This window comes from Poecilia latipinna, unplaced genomic scaffold, assembly GCF_001443285.1.
Source record: "Poecilia latipinna isolate Pla-1442-1.1 unplaced genomic scaffold, P_latipinna-1.0 Scaffold861, whole genome shotgun sequence".
NCBI lineage: Eukaryota > Metazoa > Chordata > Actinopteri > Cyprinodontiformes > Poeciliidae > Poecilia > Poecilia latipinna.
Window position 1 is genome coordinate 185,041 of NW_015113477.1, and position 13,212 is coordinate 198,252.

A 13,212-nucleotide genomic window follows, 5' to 3' on the forward strand; every position below is an offset into this window, starting at 1 on the left:
AATATCCCAACTTCAGAAGATGTGCTTTTAACTTAACAGGGCTCTGTGGTTCCTCCTATCAGTATGAGAGTCATAACATGATGGGTGAGGAGGCGCCATGTCAGGAAGATGAAGTGGAAGCTGCAGGATCTTCAGAACAAACAGGTCATGATGCTGTTTGTTCTGAAACAAACAGCATCATGTCCTCTGTCTGGACACAGGATCAATATAACCAGTTTAAAAACTAAAATTAATGGTTATATGCCAGACATGGAAAACTGGGATGCACTCCATGCCATGATGTTCGGTATTTAGGTCTCATGGCATCTCAAGGTGTCAGCATTGCCAGCCAATTGGCTGAGGGAAACATAGCTCCATTTTGTAGCAATTCAAGAGCTACCCAGCTTTTATCGCTTCGCAAAAACATTAAACGGCATAAACGGTATTCCAAAGCACACAAAGAAGCAGTTTTATATAGCTGATAACTGACGGTATATTAATGAATCTGTACATAAGAACAAATCGCAACAGTTCCTGTACAGTAGCTTTATACCTCAGGTAACTAGAACCGCGGTCGCTCTTTTTCCTCATGGGCGCCCGTTAGTTCAGTTGCGTTGACACCAGTAAATTAAACATGAAAGGACTCTATAGAAACTACTTTAGTGACACTGAAAAGGTTCTTCAGAGCTATTTTGAGAAAGGAAAAAAATTAAAAAATTATACCCCCTACTAACCTGTAAACAGGATACAACAAGAAGGAGTGATGAGGCAGAAGCAAATCTGTGCTTCACAAATCATCCTAGAATCTGTTCTGAAGCGGTTGTCAGTTAGGCAGATTCTGGAGCAATTACAAGCTCACACTGCCTTTTACTGGTAGCTTTCTGATACTGCAATAAAATTAGTTGCAATAGATGCTAACTTTTGATATTTGAAAAATACATAAAAACATATAAATTAATTCAATGGCAAATTAGAGAAATAAAATAATCACATAACAAAACCATTACTTTTTCTGTATGTATGCCTCATCTACATTATACACACACAGCTACATTTCAAGGTCTCATGTTAATTTTGACATAACGAAAACCAATTTCATTAGATGACAATTAGAATATTATGACATCACAAAGTTGACTTTATGCAACATTTCCATTGTTGAAGAAACTGAATTTTGCGGTTCCACTAATGCTATTAAAGTGCACTTCTATATATTTTCAAAGTCAAATCTAAAATAAAACCCCTCCACAAGATCTTCATTTCAGGTAACTACAATTTATTTAAATAGAACATGACGAGTATGGACAATTGTGAAAGTATTCTACAAACAAAATCTAAACAATCTGCTGCAGAGCTTTCCAACTGTCTATGATTTCTAATGCTAACAGATATTGTGATGGTACATATGATGTATGCTGGAGCTGAATATATCGCTAGTACACTGTCACAGAAATGAGACAGTTCTCAAAATGTATTGGGACAACTTAGCAAACATGATCCATCTTCAAAACTAGAAACATCTAAAATTTACAACTTCTAAAACCCCCACCCCCAGACTCCTGAACATAATTTAAAATATGGGTTCTGCAGAAGTCGCAACCCTCATACTGTTAATATTAACCATCCATAACCGCTGTGATCGCAAACTGGGCCAAAACTTTACAACACATTAACCGTCTTTAAATTTTCAAAACAATACCTCAAATCTCTTGTAATGAATGTGGAGATGATGGCAATGAACACAATGGCACATCCTATAAAGTCTGCTCAACATTTTAGACGTCTTGATTAGAAAAAGACAAGAAAAGGCATGTACAAACATACACAAAGGCAAACAGGAGAGTATTTATAAATTACAGCAAGAAAAGATCACATTAAAAGTACACATGTATTTCAGGAAGGAAGGTCTGGATATACATTGTGAAGCAGATTGGAAGTCACCAGCCTGCACATTGAAATAAGACATAGAGCAAAAACATGCTCCAGAATAGAAAAACACTGATGACAGAGTACATTTCTGTGTTTCAGCACAGTCCTGATGATTGTTCAGCAGCCATTGTTAAGTTATAGGATCATACGTTTTCAATATGTTTATGTTTTCTCTTTTGTAGGAAGTCTCATAATTTCAACTGCACGTAACAGCGGAAAAAACACACGTTGGACCCTCGGGATGTGAAGGTGACTCGATCGGAAAGGCTACAGCGGTCACCGGACGTCGTCATGTGGGCAAAAATCGTTTTATCTTCCAGATCCAATGCTTCTGTCTTCAAAGATGGTGATTTCCACCTGAAAAACGGGACAGTTAAGGAACGCAACATTGGAGTTTTTAAACCCATATCTAACATAATAAAAAAATAGATGAAAAAAATATTAATTGAATGATACTGGATTGTCTTCTGAAATATATATATATATATATATATATATATATATATAGATGTATATATATATATATTTTTTTTTTTTCCATAAACTGCTTACACTGATGAGTTTATGTGGCATGTAATAAAACGGGTTTATAATTCTGAAAGCTTGGGAGATATCTTTAGAAGTTAAAAAAATGTTTCTCAGTGCAAAGAAAAACATTTTCTTCGTATACTTGATTTTATGTTGGAAAGATCAAGAAGTATTACTCTTTCGCTTAAGCTTAATGTAAGTAAAATTTCTTTAACATTACATTTTCTCAGTCAAAGAACGCAGGTGTTGAGTAAAATAAGCCAGGTCAAGGATACGACTCTGAGGCCTCTCTCTATGGGGTCAGTCAGCAGTAAGCCTCTGGGAGCATAAATCTTCTCATTCTGGTCCTTTATGTATTTGGCGATCTTCTTTAACACCTGTAGGCAGGAAACAACGCAGTGCTGAGACGAGATCAATTTCTCCACAAAGGAAGCTGCGAGGAGCAATTTAGCTCAGAATCCCAGCAAAAGCAGTTCTACCTTTTCGTAGTGCGTCTCCATACACAGGAAGATGGTGTAGGCAGTCAGACAAGCCAAGCAGCCCTCCAGGTAAGACTTTCCTCCAAGCTTCTCTGCCTCCGCATACAGGTTGTTCAGAGACTGCATGGTCTCCTCGAATTGCTGCTTATCCATCTGGAACCACAATAATAGTTTACATGCACTGTACTGAAAATAAAGCACCGTAACCATAAATAAATAAATAAATAAAATCCTTTACATACTCTAGACTCCAGCTCAGAGGGAAACTTGGTCTGGAACTTGCATATTGTTCCTGAGCTGTAGTCTCTCTGGACGAAGACCTTGGAGGAAACAGCCGGCTGCTGGAGGTCCTGTAAGCTGTGGGTCTGGACAAATTTGAATCCAGTTAGCACTGATTTTGGGTGGGAGCAATGCGGGTGCCCCGATCTGTTCGTTAATGTATAAATAACATCTTAGACCAGTTTTTTCCATCTTAGTATTTGGGTGCACATAGCTGCTTTAGAGTAAAATGAGAACAAAAAGACTTGTCAGGAAAATACTAATTATTTGCATTATGCCCACACTTCTGGTTTAAATAACGTTATTTTGTCTGGGAAAATCTTTGAAGGGTTCATTTGTGCTGGCGGACCCAATTTCTACTTTTGTATTTTGAATTGCGGTTGCCAGGAGCACATTCAAAGCCAGTAATATTTCATCCATTCATATAAATACCTAGTTAACATGAAGACTACCTACTTTCAAACTAAATCTGCCACAGACATGAATATTTTTGCGTGTCTTTTAATATCATGAATATTATCTTGTTTTATGTTTGGTTGGATCTTCTGCTGTGGAAGTTTCAACAGCTTTCTCTGGACAGCCCAAGCCAACAGGAAAATGTAATTTTTATATAATGAACCACACCTGTCAAGCACTAGGCCCCAACTCGACCAGACCGGTAACTTTTTCTGGTTACGCCACTGGCCAAGAGGAAAGTGTTGACGTTAGCACGTTGTTAACTCTGTAAATAAGTCACTAAGCCACATAAAATTCTCACCAATCACCGTAAATTCACGAGAATTATTTGTTCAAACTGAAACCAGAACAATGTTTCTTACCTATGAAATGGTCGTTAGCTAAAAACAGGTTAGCTTACATTTCTATTGGCTATCCAAACACCCCCCAAAATGACAAAAATGTTCATATTTATCCCCTATAATGATGCAGTTACCATCTGAAACCGTGTTCATGAACATCTCAGCGCAAAGCTTTTATATTCGGATAAACCGCAAAGATTTACCTCAGCCATAGCCGACGCCTGTCCTGTAGCTACAGCGCATCTGTATCCAAGTACTTCCGGTTTGATATTTTCAAAGTAAACGTTCAGTTGAAGGGTTTTAATTTCACTGTTCTTAAGAGTGGATTTAGTGTTCGGCGCAGTATAAAAAGTAAAACGGCGCCTAATATTGTTTCCCAGTCACTTGCTGCTCAGTTTATTTTTAAGCTCTAGATTTTCCCCAACAACTATTTTTCTTCAATTTAAAACTCAAATTTAAGCTAAAATCTGTCTTTAGAAATATTAAGATGAAATCGGACACACCCAAAAAGGAAGTGCATTTCTATAAGCCAGACGTCAGCTCCAAGTTTCTTTTTCTTTTTTTAAGTGGCCGATCATCGCAGCATCCACTCTAGTAAAATTAAATCAGTAACAAAGCCCCTTAAGGCATCAGGTACATTATAACTCTGCTCATGTTTAAATGGTTTTAATTAAAAAAAAATAAAAATAAAAAATGCACAGGTTATTTTAATAAACTTTATTGAATCATGTTCTTTTTGATTCCAACAGGTTCTGTTTGCTGTATTTGCTTTAGTCGAACAGCCCAAAGCCCATGTCGTCATCTGATTCCTCAGACTCTTCCTTAACCTCCTCCTTTGCAGCTGGAGCTGCAGCAGTTTCTGCAACAGCTGCAGGTGCTGCAACAGCAGCAAAAGCAGTTGGATCAGCCAGATAAGCTTTGACCTATGAGATGGAGACAAGAAAAACAATGCAGTGTTAATTTTCACTTACAAATTTTGGAAAATCAATTTTAACCATTGCTGCCATCTCTTTGCAGGTTTGACATTGCTGCACTAAAACCTGTCCTGTGATATTACAGCAAGGACTCTGCACCGCACCTTTTCTGCCAGGGGGAAGGAATAATCCGTTTCCACAGCAACAGCCAGGACTCTCTTGTAGCCATTGATGACCGAGTGGGGGACAGAAGCCAAAGTGGGGTAGCCAATCTCCAGGCACACACTGGCGATGTTCCTCACACCCTACAGGATTCAGAAATTCATCAGTAAACTCAGCAGTTCAGAGATATTTCCTCAAACAGCAGAGCTTTGTTGAAACATATTCAGATTAGGTTTCTCACCTCCAAGAACCTGGTGTGCAGGGATGCCTCTGTGATGTCGAGCACCTCAGGACTGTAAACACTGCCGTTGTCATACACTTGCTGGATAATCAGCCCAAAGGAGAAGGGCGAGATGTTCAACATGTTGAGCAGTGTGGCTTCGCTGGCACCAACCTTGTCGCCAGTCTTGATCAGGCCGACGTCACTCTTAGGAGAGGGGAAAAAAAAAAAAAAAAAGACGTTACCAAATGTAGCCAACTAAAGTTTACAGCAAAACACAAGTGGATGTCCAGGTCAAACATCCCACGACTTTATATCCGTTTCCATACTCACCAAGATTTCAATGGTTCCTCTGGAGATTTTGGTGGTGATGCCCAGAGCCTGGAAGAAAGAGGTCTTCTCTGGACCCAGTCCAGTATTCTGGGCTGGCACCGTTACATCACAGGGGGCGATGGCTCCAGCACGGGCAGCTGCAGGCACCTGGAGCACAACACAAGGACCTCGTATCACTTTCCAATGCCTTTTGAAATTCAACATTTTAAAACACTTGGTTGACAATCAAAAGATGGGAGAGTTACGAGTGTCTGAAACCTTACGTCCCTGACAGTCAACGAAAAAAAATGACAGACAGGGATAGCGAGGAAACATTTTGACTTTCTGCAGGGGGAACGACAATACAGTACTGCACAGGCTGCATTGTAACTTATCCTGCACATTAATGGGGTTGCAATAAGAATGCCAAAATGCTAAATAAATCATTTGCAAAGTAAATAAGATAGATAGACCAAAGGCTGGTCAAACAGATGGAAGAATGGCTATATTGGCATCTAATGTTATGCTGCTTGTCAGTGGATAGTTTCACAAATTGGTGGATTAAAACAAATCTATTTAAGTCAATTTTCCTACACTGCAACTCCTTTATCTACATGTAGCCAGATTCCTTAGGGACATTGAATGCACTCAAACAACATGCAACCGTAGTACAGTGTGGCACATACATATAGATTTAGATCCAGTTTACTTAAGGAGCAGTGGGTGATTGACAGGTAAGACCTTTTACCTTATTAGCCAGCAGCAAGTCCCGGACCTCAGTCAGATCCTCCTTGGTGAAGACAAATCCCACATTGCCTTTAATGTGGGGCAGAAGCCTGTGAAATTAAATCCAATTGCATATTACATACATGCAAGGTAATAAATACAGTTGCACAGAGCAGAAAAAAAAACGGCTTAGTGTCTGAGACCTTGCGTCCCTGGCAGTCGGGGTAGTAGACAGACAGGGATAGCTGGAGACAAGTTACTTTTAGCAGGGGGAACGACAATACAGCACTGCAGCAGCTGTACAGTAGTTGTCCTGCTAGATCAGAACATAATCCTTTAAGTCACTCACTTCTCCAAAGCAGGGTTGTTCTCCAGGTGACCACGGATGGCTTTGCGCATCATGGTATTTTTCCCCATGAGCACAACGGCTTTTCCACGCAGAGACAGGCGGATGGTCTGCATCTGCTTGGAGCCCACGTTGTCTGCCCCCACGATGAAGCATTTTGGGTAATCATCCAAGAGTTGCTGCAACAAACCACTGCATGTCAAGACACGGATCATTACAAGGGAGATGTTTTAAGCTGAAAGCAGCGTGTGTATCAAATTCTACTTACGATAATTTTCAGAAAGTAGTTGGACTTCCACGTGGCCCTGTCTTCCCTGGGCATCTTGAATGTGCTTCCAGGGATCGCTTAGCAGCTGGTTTAAAGACAAGGTATAATCTGTAAAGAAGAAACACATCGAAATGAAAATGTTCTGAGAGAACAAGACGAAAATACATGAGCCGATCAGAAGCTGGCGGACATGCGGTCCACAGCTAACATTAGCCGGCTAACCGAAAGCTAGCAACAGCCTGAAAGGCCTCGGTAACTAAAAATGCTTTTACAACCAATATAGGATTAATAAATACATTGAGATAGGGTGCGAAGATGTTTATACACTCAATATGACTCTTTTACAACATACAACTCGACTTGGCATCATTTTATTTCGGCTTGGAGAGAGAGTCACTATCAACTCACCGAGCGTTAGGGTCGCGTGAAAGAAAGAGGAAATACGTGGGTCGACCGACGCTTATATTTGACAGAAGTGACCAATCAGAGCAAAGAAAAGGGACAGGACGGAGAAAGAAGATGTGTGATTGGCCTCATTTCCTGGCACAAAAGGTACGCCATCACTGAGTGGCAAATTAACCATAATAAAAACAATATAAATTTCTTAATAAGTATTTTTGCGAAATCATTTTTTGTATTTAGTAATAGATGTTCGTTTTAGTACAAAGAGTTGCGAGACAAAAAATAGTGACCTCAGCAAATAAAAAAAGACATAGCAAAAGACAGTGAGTGTGGTTTAATTGCTTTACCCCTGAAAATATATCAAATCTCTGAATTTTATTATTTTATTTACTTTCAGTTATAATGACCAAATAATTATTTTACGTATTCTGTTTACAATCCAGTGTTATAGAGCAGGTTGGGTGATAAAATATCACCCAGGACCAATGTTCTGTTGAAAATACATATGTAAAGTGGAAATTACAAATAGATGTCAAAACGCTGGTAAAACCATCCACCGAGTAAAAAACAGCTATCAACCCTCACTACCTACAATAAGTCTTTGAAGAATTTGAATTAATATGAGCTACAACAATATGAGATCTCTTTGGGATCAATAAAGTATTTTTGAATTAGAATTTGTAAACGGACAGACTAAGATGAATTAATAATAATCGTAATGATGCTAACGATAATTTTATTATAGACATATTTTAGACTTATTACAAGTATGTAACAATAATAATATCGCCTTAAACGCCACTCACAACATGGCGCCAGAGTTGACGTGGTGACGATTCCTGATGCTGCTCACTTTCATTGCAATCATCTGACACTGCTCATGGTGCTTCCGTGTCAACATCGAGCAACTAGCGTGGTGCCAGAAGTGAGTTATACTTTTATTTATATCCGTAAGCTAGCTGAATTATCCCTCACCTGGACACAAGGATGGAACGACCTCCTCCGCACCTTCCGGCTGAGATCTGGACCCATGTTTTCAGCTATCTATCAGTGTCAGACAAACTAAGCATCCGGGCTTGCTGCAAGTACTTCAGGAAACTCATCGACCACTGGTCTCTTTGGAGAGGCTGGACTGTTGTCCTTACTTTTAAAAGTGGCTCCTACACCAAGCGGTTCTGGAACTCTCTGCGTCGTAGGAAAGTCACCAGCATGGTGGTGAGGAGCCCCAGAGCCAAGGACTGGAGGCAGCTCTGCTCGGAACTTCCCCATCTCTCTTCGCTGGTTCTGGAGCAAAGCGTCATGGAGAACCTGGGCTTCGGTAAAGACTTCCCCCACCTGGAGCGCCTGGCTATAAGAAACAGCGACGTGGTGATAGACGCACACAAGCGGACTCACCTGGAGCAGCTCACTCAGCTCAGTCTGTGTGATGTAACGTTCCCCATTAAATCCAGCTTCCTTCCTTTTATTTCCCATCTCAGAAATCTCACATCTCTGACCTGCCATAACTCTGGCACCTCAGTGGAGCCGATCTGGATAATGGAAACCATACTTTCTTATCTGCCTAACCTCAAGGACCTCTCCTTGTCGTCAAAGCGTGCCTGCGTCTACGTGCCAAAGAGACCACTTAATGAAAGAATCTCCTCCTTGTCTACTCTGGAACTCATCCAGTACTCTGATCACTTTTTCCCAGTGAACACAATGAAGAAGGTGCCTCACCTGAACAGCCTTTCAGTTTTTTCTGGAAATGATCATCAACGGATGATGCCGTCAGCAAGTTCTCACCTTGTGTTTCTCCTGAACAAATGGCTGCAAGACCTCCCCAAGCTGACCAAGCTGGCCGTCACCAGAGGCCCACCTGTTAAGACGTACGTCACGTCCATCCCAGCCACCGTGACCAGCCTGGCGCTGTGCAGCTCTGTGTTGTCTTCAGAAGACATGACCTCCATATCGGCGCAGCTGCCGAATCTCCTCCATCTTCACGTAGACCCCAGGCCTTCACATCAGAGAGTGAACATTGCTCAGATCCCAGTGCTGTTTCCAAAGCTCAGGAGCCTCAAGCTCCGCCACGAGAGTGTGCCTGAGAAAGACTTCCTGCATCTCCACCGGCTTCAGCACCTGGAACACCTGGAGATCCTGGATGGCGCGCAGAGTCCTTTGCATCTTAGTGACGAGCTTCGGGCTCTGACAAAAAACAGACTTCATGTCGGCTCCTCTCCTCGCCACAGTGACCCGATGTTGTGCGAGTGTATTCATCAAGTGTACTGAACCATTTGACCGATCCCACTGCAGTGATGTAGAATATGTGGCCTTCATCTGAGTAGCTTGGTATTGTCAGATTGTTGACATGGTTACCTGTAAAAACTCTTCAGACCAAACTCGTGGTTTCATTCAAAATGTAACTGTTTGTCTTTGTACCAATATATTGCCATGCATACTGGTAAAGAGGAGTTTCCCTGCTTTGCTTTCATCACATCTAGATCCCAGTGACCAATTCTTCACACTTTCGTTTCATTCATGCTCGTTCCCTTTCTGCGCTTTGTTCAAGTAAAATGCTTGCTGTGATGTTCCAGCCTTTGATGCCTTGTCTTAGTGTGAAGTTTCCTAAACTGCAGGACAAACCCTGAGCCAGTTCGAATGGGAATTAAAAAAGGAGCACGAGTTAATGAGGTGGATTTATAATGCAAACCTCATTTCTCTAAGGTTAAGTTGTGGTTTCAGTTGCTTCTTTTGAACTATTAAAATAACATTTGTTTGCTTTAAAGTGTAATAAGCTGCTTTTTTAGTGTGTGAATTTATCATAAATTTTCTGTCTGGACCTATAGACATCTGAGGCTAAATGCTGTTTAGCGCCTTCAGTTTTATTCATATTTAAAGGTCGGATTTGTGACGTACGTTCTGCACCTGACTGTTCAGCTGTGGCAATGAAAATTCAAACATTGTTTATAATGCAAAAAAGGAACAGATACGATGAAGACAGAAATATAAATACTTTTTCCTCTTTTATTTGCAGAGATTCACCAATCAGTAATCAGAACCCACAAAGGCTTGCACCTCACCCACACATATTTATAGCTCGAGGAAATTCAGATAGCCAAGCGCTACATGAATGTTGACTCCATTTACAAAGCAAAGTTCACATAGTTGGATTAAAAGTAAAAAGCATTGTTGTTGGTTTATTTTTTCCCCTTTTATTAATTGTCCAACAGAAGCAGAAAATGTAAGGCAAATTGAAAATGAGATAAACAAACGTGAGCAAACCCAGGACGTTTTCCTCCGGCGGCGGCGCCCACGACCCCCTTCCACTACATCCATCACATCCCAATCAGGAACATGTGAACGCCATAATGACGTGTGCTAAGCAAACAGCAAGCTCCTCCTCGTCTCGCCTGTTACAGTGTATAGTTCAGTTAAAAATGCAACATGACTCCCAGAGTTTAGCTCAAAATTGAAATATAAAGAAAAAAAAAACAATCACAGAAAAGGCTTGAGAGCTCCACAGTGTCAGAGACGTTATTGCATCGACACATTTGGCACAAGAAAAACACTTTAAGTCAACCTAAGTCTGGAGTTTTTGTACAAACTTTTTGCACACTGTAAAACCGAAGGCAACGGCATCATCTTGCTGAAAATACTTAAATCTAACGGCTGATTTCACACAAAAAGAGGCTTTGATTGAAATAAAGATAGAAAAGGTCAACATGTACATTTCCCCCTAAAGGCCTGGCCTTCGTTTAGGGTCTTACTCTGATTCCTGACCAGTAAAGACTAGCATCCAGCTTCCATCAGTGACCTTTGAACCGATACCTCAGGATGACGACGATTCACAACAAAGACACGGCAGGCTGCATTTCCTCTGTCATGTGTCCGTCTGTGTTGAAGGAATGAGACCGACTAACGTTACAGTAGGCTACATGCTAACAGAGCCAGCTCTTTGCATACCAGAGTGAGCCTTTACCTGCTCCGAAACACACACACACGCACGCACGCACGCACACACACACACATTTTTGATCAAAACCAACGAGGTTCAGCATATTCGAGGTGTAGAAATGTAGATGATTGTAACAGCAACTGACAGCTGGTGCTTGTTAATCTCCAGGTAAAAGAAATTGCATGCTTCGGATCAAAACGCACAACTTTACTGTAAACCTTTAACTAGTTTGTAAAGATGCATTTAGAACTGTGATAAATGCACACAAGCTGAAACTGTAAAATGCTGAAAATATTTTAAAAATATAGTTCTACAATTGAATAACTGCGAATACAGCAAGAAAATGTCAATTTCTAAACAATTTGACTGTTTTTCCTCATAAAATGCACCTGCAGTTTAAAACAGATCTCACCATGTGATTTTTTATATATATATATATATATATATATATTTTTTGAAGTAGATTAAAAAACACAAGTTTTTATATTCTCATTATGAATAGAAATGGCACAACACACATGATGATGTATTAAATTTAAAACAAGGTATGGCTCAGTACGTTTTTCTGTGAATTATCGAGCTAAAAAAGATGTACCGATTGATTGTCCAAAGGTTGGATGCTTTAGTTCAATGGTCAGCAGGTCAAATTCTGAAAAATTGGATTTTAAATTATATTCATGATAGGCATTTAGCTTTTACCATTTTCTACCATATATGCATAACCATTAAAATATTTTTCAGAGCTCATATTTTGATTTTTTTTTTTTTATTGATAAAGGATAGGGTTATAGATGGACTGATCAGGATTTTCCAAGATAATTTTAGGTTCCATTTTTAAGTCTAAGCTGTCAATGTTTGATTTAACTATTTTGTTAAATATTTAAAAAAGTCAAAGGGTGTGTTGAAAATGTAAAATACTTGTTTTCTTATGAAATCTGTACAAAAAATAAGAACTAACTGACACGGACATATGAAACACATTTGTAGGATGTGAGATTTGGAGTCAAAGTGATCAAACAGCTCTGTGTTGGAGAAGAAAGCGGAACGTTTCTGTGTACATATACATATCAAAAAGTGGTTCAGTTATTCCAAATGGCACCTCAGAAATTTCCAAAGTTACAAAAATACATCTTTGATAACCACTCGGTGTCCAAAAGCTGCACGCCAAAACACTCGTAGTACTTTAAAACCGTCTATATCTACTCCCAGTGGTCCATGCAATCAAGCAGCAGTCTCAGATCTGCAGAAAACCATGTCAACACAGGCCAACCACCAAGTGACGCAAGGTCTTTCCCTGCTGAATGGGGGTGGGGGAAATACTTTACAGATCAAACTTAATCATTTATACACAACCAAGGAGAAAGTAACACGTTTCTTTCTCGTTCCTGGCACACTCGGGAACAGGAATTGAAATGAAAATCTCTTTGGGCTCCGTTAAAAGGTCTTTAGTAAAAGCGTAAAAGGTGGCAAATCCAGGGAAGTCCCTTTCAGTGTCATCCCTGATAGAAACATTTCTACCCTCATTGTAATGCGTTTTAGATGCACGTAGGTGTGCATTAATCCCCCTTGTGCATTCGTGCTCTCACGCTCACTGCACACGCAGCCGGCATGCGGTCTAGCTGAAGAGTTTGACGAAGCAGCCGTGGCAGTACGGCTTGTCGTTCTGCTCTTTGAAGGTGCCCTTGTTGAGCTGCTTGAGGCAGAAGGCGCACACAAAGTGCTCCGGGTGAAACTTCTTGCCCATGGCGGTGATGCAGCGGCCGGTGATGGGCTTCTGGCAGCCGGAGCACAGGGAGCCGCGGTGCTCGTGGTAATGGGCCTCGCAGTACGGCTGGCCGTCGTGGTCGAAGAAGCTGCCGTTTATGAACGGCGTGAAGCACTCCTGGGAAACAAAGTGGATAACTGAGTGCGGTGTGGGGAACTGACAAACTCTTATCTGA

At 40.6% G+C, this 13,212-nt stretch overlaps 4 protein-coding genes across 6 annotated transcripts in view; all 4 read right to left on the minus strand.

The window, feature by feature from the left end:
- r3hcc1 (R3H domain and coiled-coil containing 1) overlaps window positions 1-630 on the minus strand; it is a 15,931-nt gene extending 15,301 nt beyond the window's left edge. The window contains exon 1 of one of the 2 annotated variants that reach the window (XM_015048136.1): window positions 533-629. In XM_015048136.1, the coding sequence (XP_014903622.1) occupies window positions 533-570 (38 nt within the window). In that variant the 5' untranslated portion in view covers window positions 571-629. Of the gene's footprint in view, window positions 1-532 lie in introns of both variants that reach the window. The other variant, XM_015048137.1, reaches the window with a different exon arrangement.
- Window positions 631-1,234: 604 nt separating this feature from the next.
- On the minus strand, window positions 1,235-4,371 carry LOC106956972 (golgin subfamily A member 7-like; the record flags this gene model as incomplete). Its single annotated transcript, XM_015048120.1, has 5 exons — window positions 1,235-2,265; window positions 2,712-2,813; window positions 2,916-3,068; window positions 3,158-3,280; window positions 4,195-4,371. Coding segments are annotated over 5 exons (603 nt in total), but the record flags the coding sequence as incomplete, so codon positions are not given.
- Window positions 4,372-4,693: 322 nt separating this feature from the next.
- Window positions 4,694-7,449, minus strand: rplp0 (ribosomal protein, large, P0). The gene is made up of 8 exons (XM_015048139.1): window positions 7,348-7,449; window positions 6,940-7,047; window positions 6,675-6,850; window positions 6,348-6,435; window positions 5,621-5,767; window positions 5,309-5,494; window positions 5,070-5,210; window positions 4,694-4,914 (listed from the first exon to the last, which is right to left on the minus strand). Exons 2-8 carry the CDS (start codon window positions 6,991-6,993, stop codon window positions 4,762-4,764), a joined length of 945 nt encoding a protein of 314 aa, XP_014903625.1. The 5' UTR covers window positions 6,994-7,047; window positions 7,348-7,449; the 3' UTR covers window positions 4,694-4,761.
- Window positions 7,450-11,351: 3,902 nt separating this feature from the next.
- The window catches only part of LOC106956979 (paxillin-like), a 40,140-nt gene continuing 38,279 nt past the window's right edge, over window positions 11,352-13,212 (minus strand). The window contains exon 11 of one of the 2 annotated variants that reach the window (XM_015048134.1): window positions 11,352-13,154. In XM_015048134.1, the coding sequence (XP_014903620.1) occupies window positions 12,888-13,154 (267 nt within the window). In that variant the 3' untranslated portion in view covers window positions 11,352-12,887. The remainder of the gene's footprint in view (window positions 13,155-13,212) is intronic. The other variant, XM_015048133.1, reaches the window with a different exon arrangement.

Coding starts and splice junctions, on each gene's coding strand:
- rplp0 (XM_015048139.1), bottom strand. CDS start 6,993: ATGCCCAGGGAAGACAGGGCCACGTGGAAGTCCAACTACTTTCTGAAA. Junction 6,436..6,674: donor AACAACCCTGCTTTGGAGAA/GTGAGTGACTTA, acceptor TTAATTTCACAG/GCTTCTGCCCCACATTAAAG. Junction 5,495..5,620: donor GAGGAACCATTGAAATCTTG/GTGAGTATGGAA, acceptor CCCTCTCCTAAG/AGTGACGTCGGCCTGATCAA.